Source organism: Kryptolebias marmoratus, linkage group LG17 (genome assembly GCF_001649575.2).
Source record: "Kryptolebias marmoratus isolate JLee-2015 linkage group LG17, ASM164957v2, whole genome shotgun sequence".
Lineage (NCBI taxonomy): Eukaryota > Metazoa > Chordata > Actinopteri > Cyprinodontiformes > Rivulidae > Kryptolebias > Kryptolebias marmoratus.
This window is the reverse complement of record NC_051446.1, coordinates 23,124,418-23,136,435: the sequence shown is the minus strand read 5'-3', so window position 1 is coordinate 23,136,435 and position 12,018 is coordinate 23,124,418. Positions and strand designations below refer to the sequence as shown.

General features: G+C 42.7%; 2 protein-coding genes across 19 annotated transcripts in view; one reads left to right on the top strand and one right to left on the bottom strand.

The window, feature by feature from the left end:
- tanc2b (tetratricopeptide repeat, ankyrin repeat and coiled-coil containing 2b) overlaps positions 1-7,285 on the top strand; it is a 156,876-nt gene extending 149,591 nt beyond the window's left edge. For 14 of the 18 annotated variants that reach the window (XM_017436655.3, XM_037980642.1, XM_017436729.3 and 11 more), the window contains 3 exons: positions 581-730; positions 859-959; positions 1,619-7,285. In XM_017436655.3, coding sequence (XP_017292144.1) covers positions 581-730; positions 859-959; positions 1,619-3,689 — 2,322 coding nt within the window. In that variant the 3' untranslated portion in view covers positions 3,690-7,285. The remainder of the gene's footprint in view (positions 1-580; positions 731-858; positions 960-1,618) is intronic. The other 4 variants (XM_037980644.1, XM_017436709.3, XM_017436692.3 and 1 more) reach the window with 1 other exon arrangement.
- g6pc3 (glucose-6-phosphatase catalytic subunit 3) lies at positions 6,961-10,968 on the bottom strand. The gene is made up of 6 exons (XM_025010568.2): positions 10,598-10,968; positions 9,492-9,598; positions 9,301-9,391; positions 9,109-9,227; positions 8,862-9,003; positions 6,961-8,195 (listed from the first exon to the last, which is right to left on the bottom strand). The coding sequence occupies exons 1-6, from the start codon at positions 10,813-10,815 to the stop codon at positions 7,853-7,855; spliced, it is 1,020 nt and encodes a 339-aa protein (XP_024866336.1). The 5' UTR covers positions 10,816-10,968; the 3' UTR covers positions 6,961-7,852.
- Between the last annotated feature and the right edge of the window lie 1,050 nt (positions 10,969-12,018).

The following is a 12,018-nucleotide window of genomic DNA, read 5'->3' as shown; positions in this document are numbered from 1 at the left end:
GGGGGGGGGGGAAGCCGTTTTGCACGTCCTGCAGTGTAATCATGGAACATAAACGCATCGACAAACACTTTGTGTCTGCAAAACATGTGAGGAGAGCTGCAGACCAGGGACGATCCAGAAATGGGCATGAATGTCAGTTTAGAAGCTATCAAAGTTCTCAAATAAAGCACCTTTTGAAAATGTCGATGTTTGTTGGTAATTATCTTACAAAACTAAGAATTATTTTTGGTTTATATATTAAAAGTTATGGTTGTTTGTTGATTTTAGTAAAAAAAAAATCGCAACTTTTAGGAAAATGCCCCGCGAAATCAGGCATTTTAGCCCGCAACAATCACAAAAAGTGCCCGTGAAATCCTGGAGGGACTGTCTATTGGTGCATGACTATGATCTGAAGCTCTGATTGGTCCGTGCAGATTGATTTCTCATAATTAGCTGGATAAATGTGTGTGGATGGGTCAATAAGGGCTCAGATTGTGTTATGAAGTGCTTTGAGTGGCCTGGTTGGCTAGAAAGGCGCTATGTAAGTGCAGTCCATTTACAGTTTGTCAATGAAAAACATATTTTTGTGCTTCTTCTCCAGCAGAAGGGGAAGGTAAAGGAGGCTGCGCAGCGTTACCAGTATGCTCTCAAAAAGTTTCCACGTGAAGGCTTTAGTGAGGACCTCAAGACATTCAGGGAGCTCAAAGTGTCACTTTTTCTCAACCTGTCCCGATGTCGGAGGAAAATGAATGTAAGTCAGCAAGTGAAGGGTGGGAGGGAACAGAAAAGAGAAAAGACTTAAAACCTGACATTCCTTGATTAGTTCAACCTGTAAGGAGTTTTTTTCCAGGTTTAAAAGTGACTCTGCCATGTTTGCAGGACTTTGGGATGGCTGAGGAATTTGCTACGAAGGCTCTCGAACTGAAACCAAAATCGTACGAGGCGTATTATGCCAGGGCACGCTCCAAACGTAGCAGCAGGTACCGTCTTTTTGTCCTTCCAAAGATTAACAACGTTCTCCGTATAATCCTCCACACCTTTCTAAATAATCACGCTTGTGTGCATCATGACTCAGTGCAGTGGGTGGTAAAAAAACACTCATCCCTCTTGGAATTCATTTTATTTTGTTGCTTTATAACAGGGATTTTTTTATTTGATTAAAAGCAATAATGTTACAAAAATGCTTCAGATTATTAAAGTTAAAGGGGGAAAATAATTTGAATAACTCTGAAACTGAAAAATAGTGCGTGCATAATTTATGTATTTAGCCCCCCAAAACTCAATACTTTGTGTATTATATTAATACTAATAATTAATACTATATTAATAATATTAATAATAATAATTCTGCTGCAGGTGATGATTATGGGGGCTGTTTCAACAGGTTCAGGTCATTTGACTTCGATTGCTCACAAAAGAAATCCTGTTTAACAAATTATGCAGCTGAATGCAAATGCACAAACTACTATTTAAAACAAGTTATTAACCTGTTTGACTTCATTAATCTGTTGGGTTATTTTAGAATTATTGCTTTGAGTGTTAGGGTTGTAAGGCAATAAAGAAGGAAGGTTACCAAGAGGGACAAATGCTTCTTGTCTTGTATTTTTCTAAAAAATAATGTGTTTTTTGGCTTTTTTAGGCAATTTCCTGAAGCCTTAGAGGACCTGAATGAAGCCATGCAGCTTTGCCCCAACAACAGAGAAATTCAGCGGCTCCTTCAGAGGGTGGAGGAGGAATGTCATCAGCTCAGCCAGGACGAGCACCAGCAGCAGGACCTGGAGCTGGAGCCTCCACCTTCCCCTCCTCCTACACCTCCTCCAGAAGAGGAGGAGTCCCTGTCCCTGTCCATGCCTCTCCCTCCCCCTCCCGAGCCCCGCCTGGAGGACATGGAGCCCGTACAGGACCTTTTTGAGGACGAGAACTATCTGGAGCAGGAGCTGGAGGCCATGTCGATGGCTCTGCCGCCTCCGGACGCCATCACCAATCCGTCCAGTCTTCCCATCATCCAGAGCCCGCCGCTGTCCCCCACACACCCAGATCAGATTTACCTAACAGGAGGTTCACCCATGGGACAGCCCTATGAATACCTCCCCACCTCCTCCTCCATGTCCTCCCCAACTCGAGGCTCATACCAGCCCACATCTCCGTCTCTGTCCCCAACACATCAAAACTCCCACTACAGACACAGTCCGCCCCACACCTCCCCCGTGCACCAGCCATCCTACCGCTTCAGCCCTCCTCCTATGGGCACAGGAGGTCAGGGGATGGACCACCAGAGCCCGCCGCCTTCTCCTTTACGCCGCGCTGCTCAGTATAGAGCCAGTCCACCGTTAGAAAGTGTTTGTTTGTACAGGTCCCAGTCTGGCTCTCCTGTGCGCTACCAGACAGAGCAGCTTCCCGGCCGACCCAAGTCTCCACTTTCCAAGATGAGCAGCCAGCGTTCGTTCCAGCTGAGCTCACAGCCGTCTCTATCTTCCCAGCACCACCAAGCCCAAGGCCTTCGCCTCCAACCTTCGATTGCCCAAATTGTGCGCACAAACCAGCCCAGCAACGTCATGGGCAATAGTAGCTTCGGTGGCCAGATGGGCCACTCCATTGGTGGTCGCTATCAGGGGGGTTCGGTGGATGTGGAGAGCCGTCTGGTGTACCAGCCATCGCTGGACGGGCGGTCCATGTCCCAGGTTCAGGCCAGCCTCAGCTCTGGGGCCCTCTGTCAGCACGGCGGCCGAGGAGGGGTTATGGAGTCGAACCTGTTGAAAGATGAGCTACCCCAGCGCCCCTCCTCTGCCTACCGCGCCAGCAGCGGGGGCCCGGGGGGCATCCGTTACAGCCAAACTCCTCAGATAAGCCGCAGCCAATCAGCCGCCTACTACCCAGTTTCCGAACACGTGCTGGAGCGCGCCAACGCCATGCCTCCCTGTCAGCTTGGCTCTCCTGAAATCTCCCACATGGTGAGACGCCCCGTCAGTGCCAATACAACTGAGATGAAGCAGCACGTGCCCACCCCCAGGCCCCTCATCCATTCCCAAAGTGTAGGCCTGCGCTTCTCCCCCTCAAGCAACAACATCTCAACTGGATCCACTTCCAATTTAGCTCCGGGTTTTAGGCCTTCCTCGTCCATTCAGCAGATGGAGATCCCGCTGCAGCCTGCGTATGAGCGCAGCTGCGACGACATCTCCCCAATCTCCCCCTCCCAGAGTGGTGGGGGACTGTATCAGGGGGAGACCACCCGCTCTAGGAACACGCCATTTATGGGGATCATAGACAAGACGGCTCGGACTCAGCAGTACCTGCATCAGCCGGCGCGGTCCAGGCCCATGACGTCCATGGATTCTGCCATCAGCCCCACCTCGCCTGGCCAGCTGGTCCAGCAGGGCTCCACCTACAGCCCCCCGGCCTCTCTGGGCAACATCGCCTACTACAACAAGACCAACAACGCCCAAAATGGACACCTGCTGGAGGAGGACTACTACTCCCAGACCCAGCCCCCCTCGCTGGGCAAGATGGCCAACGGTTCCCGTGGCAGTGGCGATATTCTGGAGCGGGTCAGCCAGGTGCCCACCTACCCAGATGTGAAGGTGGCAAGGACTCTGCCTGTGGCGCAAGCTTACCAGGACAACATGTACCGCCAGCTGTCACGTGACTCCCGAACCCAAGGCCCCACCTCCCCCATCAAACCAAAGAGACCATTTGTGGAGTCGAATGTGTGATCGGACGGTCGGACTGGGCTCATTAGTGGAAGAAAGAGTCGAATATTTATCTCAAAAGCAAATGTGACATGTGATCTGTGTATGTGTCATGGATAAATTCATCCAAAATATAAAAAAAAACACACACAAGAGACAACTCAAGTCATAAAAAACCCACCACACAACCAACATTTAGGCTGTTTGAGATATCTGAAAAAGGGACGAACGATTATGTCATCATCATATTCTGCACACAGGCTGAAAAACAGAAGGTTTCTGAGTTCTGATCTCATTCTTAGTCAATGACCAGTTCACTTCCAAAAATGTCGAGTGGCGAGCGATCGCAACAGATGGGACTGTACGAGTGACATCGCTGCTCATCGGACTCTACTCGTGGACTCTTTATTCATCTTCTGTTCTTTCAAAATGTGCTCTTAACCAAGGTTGCTCAGTAGGCTCTCTTCTATGAAATATTATATTATCTGTTCAATACTGTACATTGCTCAGAAAATACAAAAGGCTCAACGACTTAAAGAAAAAGTGACAATATTTATAATTAAGTTATATATTGTACATAGAGATGAATCAAAGCATAGTTTGCATTTTGAATTTTATTCTGTTAAAACCCTGCTACTGTGTCACACTGCTAGTCATGTGGAAACGGAAAGTCGGCCAGTGTGAGGACCGAGGGACGCGGGCAAACTTTGATACGATCATTTCTGCTGTCAAAAGTACTTCAGATGCGATTCAAGGCCCAGAATTCCTTTGAGGGAACTCATATCGCCCGCCTTTCATGTCAGGGGTTAAATTAGGATCGTATGTTGAGAAGTAACCTGCTACCACCACCAAACTGTAGCTAAATATCTGTAAAATTCACTGAGCTGTAGCCGTTTTTATTAATTAGCTGCGGAAGCCATCTTGACTGGAAAAGTTAATCAGTTGCAAATGCAAATAGAGTGATTATTTCCTGAACGTTTTGTGAGGTTCATGACGCCAACGGTGCACCGAGTGGCCCTCGGAGTATGTGCTGTGAGTGACTCTCAGCTACTACCACACCAAAGTTTAGGACAACGTCTGTAAAATTGACTGAATTATAACCTTTTTTTTTGTTTTCAAAGCTCAGTTGTAAAGGTCCATTCAGGGATTTTTTTTTCCTGGAAGTTTCATTAAAATCCGTCCAGTGGTTCATGAGATATTTTGCTAACAGACACAACCTGGTAGTGTTCAGGACATGTGTAGAGGATCAGTCTCAGCTACTACCACACCGAAGTTTAGGTCTGTGTCTGTAAAATTGACTGAGTTTTTGCCAATTTTGTGGGGTTTTTTGTTTTGTTTTTTTGGCACAGACAGATAAAAACTTTATTGTTCTCATTCGCCTTTCACTAACGAGCAGAAGATCCTTTCAGTTCACGAGTATCAAAGTTTGTCTCTGTCCCTCCTTCAAGCTAGAGATGGGTTAGTGCTCAGCGGCTACAAGCAAGCAAATGCATACCCCCCCCCCACCCGTTTTAAACATTTCCCTTTCTTCTGTTTTCTGTTCTTTCTTTTTCTCCCACAATGCATTTCTGTTCACCCTGTTCTGCACTAAGAATGGCCGTTCCATTCTTAACTGAGAGTGCACTTTATCTACTCGCTGAAATTAGGAATAAGTGGGTGTGTGACGGGTCGGACCATCATAAATAACATTACTGTATGATTTTTTTTGGCGACACAAGTGATGAATGACGGTATGAAGAGTTTTTAAAACAAGGTGAACATATGTAAACTTTTCTAGCACAAGCTGTAAATATCGGTTTAGATATTCCACTCCGTCCAGCTCAGATTCATTACTCGGGTGAGTCCGTTCTGAGAGGCCAATCATATTTCACGTCATAAAAAAGGTAAATCTCTTAACGCACACATATTGAAAATAAGACAAATCTAGCGAAAAACAAAAAAATAATACAACCGCAATGGCAACTATGTTGTGTAAAATGTAAATAAAAACAGAATTCAATCATTTATGAATCTCATAAACCTGTATTTTATTCACAGTGGAAGATATCAGATCTTTAAATGTGAGAAATTGCACCATTTTTTAGGAGAAAATGTTGAAGTTTTGATTTTGTTGGCAGCAAAACATCTCAAAGTTGTTCCAGGTCATTGTTCAGTCTGTAAACATCTGGACCTGAGGAGAGCAGCTGCAGGAGGTTTTAGAAGGAATGTTGTCCCATTCTGTCTGTAGAGGATTCTAGCTGTTCAACAGTCCTGAGTCTTTGCTGGATTTTTGTCTTCATGATGTTTTAAATGGTGAGAGGTTGTAATGGATGCAGTTTGCAGGTTAGCATCGTCCTGCTGAAATATTCAAGGTGTTTCTGAAAAAAGGTGTCATCTGGATGGGAGCACATGTTCTGAAACTGTCCATTCTGGGGGCACTAATGCACCCCCATACCATCAGAGAGGCAGGCTGACCTCAGAACAGTTCTCCTCTTTGGTCCAGAGGAGACACATCTGTTCACATCTGATAGAGCTTTAAGCAGCGTCTGCGGACGGCACGGTGAACTGTGTTTACAGACAGTGTTCCTGAGCAGAACCAGGCTTTTTCTCAGCCTGGTGAACCTCTGCCCATCTTTGTTTCTAAAATGCTCGTTACACCCAGCGCTCCTACAGATGTGTTGCCAATGAACCTAATTAGTTGCCCCTCCAGCTGTTTCCTGTTCGTGCCACTTACTTTTACAGCTTTTTGTCCCCCACCACTCTGGGAGGGGGAGATTGGGGAGATGTCGTCGCAGCTGCGCTCATACGCAGGCTGCAGCGGGATCTCCATCTGCTGAATGGACGAGGAAGGCCTAAAACCCGGAGCTAAATTGGAAGTGGATCCAGTTTTGTCGTTGCTGCCATCAAATTCAAAATTACAATGGTACAATTTCTTAGTTTAAACATTTTATGTGTTTATTGTACTCCACTCTGAATGAAATGTTGGTTAATAAGATTTTATTTACATTTTAGAGAACTTTGGCAAAATTGGGGATGTAATAATAAACAACAGAGGTTGGTAATATAGTGTCCAAAAACTCCATATTTGGAGTTTGTGTCATAGTGATGTGAAATAATGAGAATATATGAGTTCTTTGTAAATATGGGAGAGATTATAGACCGTTTTATTCTGGATGTGTGACGAAGAATATCTATGGACTCTTCCTCCTGTTTGTCTCCTGCTTTCACCTGCTACCAGAGAGAAGCTCTACTTTACAAAAAATGAAGGTATAAACTGTATCATACTTAATTTAAACAGGACTTTTTCAGACGTGGGTATCTGAGAGCGTATGGTTTGCAGCCGTGTGTGTATATTAGTTTGCTGTAAATAGTCCGATGCATGTTCTATTCTCTCCACGAGCTCAAGCAGAAACATGTATAGCAGTGTCACTGGTGTGTGTGCGCGTGAGACGGTGTTGGGATTAGGATAAGGAGACGAACCCCATCTGTCCTTATCATTTTCCTTCAAACTCACCGGGCAAAAAAGGGTTCCTTTTGGTTTTTAATTTTAACGTATTTGCTTGCTGAGCAGAGTTCTCGTCTGTAAATGTGAGCTTTCAGATCGCTGTGATAAAAAGTTTCATTAAAATGATTAAAAAGAATGTGTTTTTATCTCATGATAACTGATTGTAATCTGTACAGTCCAAAACTATGTATTGAGACAAAAAAAGAACATTATTTATAAATGGTTATTAACTGAAACACACCCTGCATGTCAGTTATTTATTGTACTGATCTGTGCATTACATAGTAATGGTATTTTTATTTTTGGTCTAATATGTTAGAATATCAGCTCCTGTACAATGTGATGCTAAAATTTAACACTTACTTTATAAACAGAGTGGGTAAAATCTAAAGTTTGAAACAAACTTAAAGCGGGGAAATGTCATTCTTACTCTAAATGTTCTGAAACATGAAACAGATTTTCTTAGTTTAAACATTTTATGTGTTACTGACAGTAACTGTAAACTTCCTGCAAATCTGCAGAACACAAGTTTCAAAAATCCTGACAATTAAGACCCGAATACAAAAACAAAAAGAACATGTCAAGTAAAATATACAATTCTGATCACTGAAAAGTACCCCAACCCTCAATAACATCCTTAAAATATAAAATGTGTTTGTGGAGAACTGGAGGAAAAATGACGTTTGGGAAGCTGAAAGTTTGTTTAGTTTTTTTTCTTTTTGTGTGTGAAGAAGTGAACCAGTCCTGGAACGAACACCATAACCACCTGAGGCACGAGGACAAATTTGACGAAGAACAAGCCGTAGAAGAGGCCCTGGGGTCTGACGGGCAGCGGCAGACGATTCACGTGGTACAGCCCCATGGATGAAACTGCCAAAGACAAGGCCCTCGGAGCCCACGGCAGAGACCATCCGCCGGGCTTCCAGTACTGGGCCAGACCCAGACCGAGGAGAGCGCCGCAGTCCCGGGTCAGGGAGGAGAACGGGGCCGTGTCCAAACGGATCCACTCTGCATGGCTGCACCACTTCTTAGCCAAAGCAATGGACCTGTGTGACAGAACGGAACAGGACGGACTCAGAGGGTAGTATAAATGGAGCTGAACGACTGCAAAAATAAAAACAACAACAGCTTGAAACTGAGCTGTTAAAACAAGCAAAACAGCTGAGTGGAAACAAGCTAAAAGAAGCACAGAAGAGCTAAAATCTAAAATGAGCAGAGCAGAAATGAAAAGCTCAAAGTTCAAACAAGCAGAACAGGAGCTGAAAGCTAAAACTAGCAAAAGCAGGTAAAAAAGGTACAAAAATTACAAAAACCAAAAGTCAGAGCACACTTTCCCAGATTGAGCCGAACTTTTTGTTGTATCCTGACTACCAGAAGTTCAAATTTGTCCTCTGAGGGACATTTGTAGACCTGAATGTCTCCCACCCACTGCATACCACTGAATTAACTCCTTTAGCTGCATACAGAGGACATTTGGGGCTTTTCAGTGATACCAGATGTGAACAAAGATTGGGGAATTTTTGAAAACAATTGTGATTGAAACAATATTTTTTTTCCTGGATTTAGGAGGATATGAATGGATAAAATAGCACAAAGTGTGCAGAAATAGTTTGATTGCAAAAAGCGTAGAGAAGAAACAAACAGGAAAAAGAAGGTGAATGCTGAGTAAAACAGACCCGCTAATGGGCGTTAATCTGCTGAAAGATGTTCACCATGAGAGGTCAATTCCAAGTTGCTGCAGTCCCACATGGAGCATCACGGCGCTGAGCAACAGGCCGACGCTGAGGCTGAAGAAGAACAGCAGGGGGCGCCCTTCTGGTACTCTACGCCTCAGAACCATACCCAGAATAAAACCTGGAAATAATCAGATCAACTGTCAAATATACATCATGTCACTGAATTTCTACTCCCAACACATTGGGATTGCTCTGGCTCGTGTGATGATTCTGTATTTCAGACCTGTGATGCACCCAGCAACGACCTGATGAGGGAAATGGGCGAGGATGAAGATCCTGGATAGTCCGACTGCAACCAGAATCAGGACGTAAAGCAGGCAGGGAGCAGCTGACAGCAGCACACTGAAGGCAAAGAGAAAGACTCACTAAAAAAAAAGGATTCAGTGTAATTTTACAGCCAACACGCTTTGTGTACCTGTGAGTATGAGAGTACAGAGACGATCCCAGCGAGGACACCACAACCCACCAGACGGCTGCCGTCACCATTGCGTGTCCTGATGGACTCCCTGAGAGACAGACGCCAGTTTTGGACCTCTGACTGAATGCTGACTCAAGAGAACTGCCTATGACTAATATGTGTTTCGTTTGGCTTTCAGGGCTTCTCACCTGGGCCCGTTTCGCAGGTAGATGGAAACTGCTGAACTTTAGGTTGCACGCTGACAAATAAACCGGATTCACCTATCCACCAGAATGGCCTTTCTCCGAACAGCATCCTGGAGAAACATATCAACATATCAAGTACCATAAAGACAATGATGGTAAATCACTGATGCTTTAAGGACTGTATATTTGTTTCAACTCTTACAACTGTTTGTCCAATCATTATGTGGTGCTTCTATCACAGTTTCAACTATTATTCTATCCAACAAACTCCACGTTTCCGTTTTCTAACACTCTACTACATCTGCATACTTTGTTATTTAAGCCATTCATAAATCAAAACATTTAGCTAATTCAGATGATTTCTGTTTTTATAACTTTTATACTTTTTAAAATATCTGAAAGCATTTTCATTATAAATACTGCTCTCTTTAAAATCTGCTAAGCTTTTATAAAGCATTTAGCCTCTTTTTGCTTTTAGCTAGTTTTAGCTGCAGCTTCTTCAGCATTCAAACTGCATTTTTGCAGAAAATGCTAGTTCAGAAAGTTTATGCCATATTTACTGCTTAGGTTATATTATGTAGGTTATTAAAAAATGTTTTTATGAAGTTTTACCAGTTAAAAAACAAGAAATATCCACTGATCTTGTTTCCTATGTTGCATATTTATTTACAATATTTTCATCTTTTATAAGAAGTCATTTTTAAAAAGTTTGTTTACAAACAATACTTTTATTTTATTCTTAATTTATAAATCATTGTTTCGGTGTTCCATCCGTTAACATACATTATAACTTTACCTTTTTGTAACTTAGTTTTTCTTTTTTTTAAATTAAATTTTGGTTCCCCGTGTCCCTGTTTCCCCACGGACAACATTAAGCATAGGACTGCGGCGTTGTCCCGGAAATAGCAACGTCCACGGAATAAAACATCGATTATTTTCAAACAAATTGTTGCTAATTATTCGTGGAACAGCATTAACACGCGTGGCAGTGCAAATACACGAGTGGGACTAACTACGCGAAAATGTGACAGAGCTACATGCTAACATGACACAGAACGGAAACTGTGAATAAACATCGCTGTTTTTCCTCACTGTTTTTTCTTTCTTACCATTTAAACACCAGGTTTAACCACTCCGATATGGCTGCGACCCAGAGCACCGCAACCCCGGCTCGTTTGCTGATAAAATACGTGAAAGGAAAGACGAGCAGAAACGCTGCTTTAGGGTCTCCGATGTAAGTGATGACAACCCAGGCGTTTTCCAGACTCCGTGTCCGCTGCTGGAGAGTTTCGGCCAGCCAAATGCCCTGCGTGTACACCGACTCCATTTGCACCTGGTTTTTACAAATATTCCGAGACAGGAAGAGTAAATAACTCAAGGAATAATCCTCAGGTGACGAACATCAATGTGATGTAGAGAAGCTTGTAGTACATTATTATCTCCAGCAGGGGGCGCGGCTTGATGAGTTTGACTGAAAACGCGTCACTTTAAGTACAAAAATTGCTTATGAAAAACAGCTGTTTTGAATTTATATGGTCCTTTTATGAATAGTTAATTAGCCACAAAAAATCTCTGAAAACAAATACTGATTATGTTAGAATTTTCCCTGCAAAACGTTTAACTAATAAAACGTTTGCAGTGTCGCAAAACAAAAATAATCTAAACTACATCAAACATAACAGATACTAAACAATGCATTTTCTATGTTAGTGAATATATTCCACATAGTAAGGCAGGGAACCTGCGAGAAAGACAAACAAGGGGTTGTTATTTAACATTTTTCCTATTGTAGTTTGAGTTTTGTTGCTTTTTATGTTGACAATAGAGCTGTAAACTTTCCAACACTTTCCATTTCTAACACTTCAATTTTAAAATAATGTCATCATTATCAGAAACTATCTCCAAATTATTACTTAGAACGTCATATTGATGAGATAGTACCTCAAAATTATAACCTAGCATCTCATAATTATCAAATGCAATTATGACTTTACATAGTTATGGGAAACTAAATCAGAATTTTGATATAGTATCTCAGAAATATGAGATATTCATACTCATAGGGTCTCATGAGTCAGTGTCTCATAATTATGGGATACTTATGAGTGATATTTATGAGATAAGTGTTGCATATTTATGAAATGCTAACTTATAATAATGAGATGCTAAGTCATAGTCATAAAATTGTATTAATTATGACTTACAGGATCTTTTTTTCTATACAGTTGCTAAATTGTCTTCCGTATTTGATTATAAAAAGTTGGATTAAAAGGTTGATGCTGTTGTCAGGTGAGTAAAACCTGTTTAAAAACGTGCGTTAAATGATAAATTCTGCGTGAGATTTTTAAATTACGCCTTTTTTATTGATTTGCTAAAACATTTATCTGTAACTTTCCAGATAAAGAAGAACCAGTTACTCTTCAGAGGCGGAGTAATATTCTAATTAAGAGTATTTGAGGTTAACTATGCGAAAGATTTGTCAATGACCTTAACTCGACGTAGGGCGCCACGCCCAGATTCGTCCGCCTGC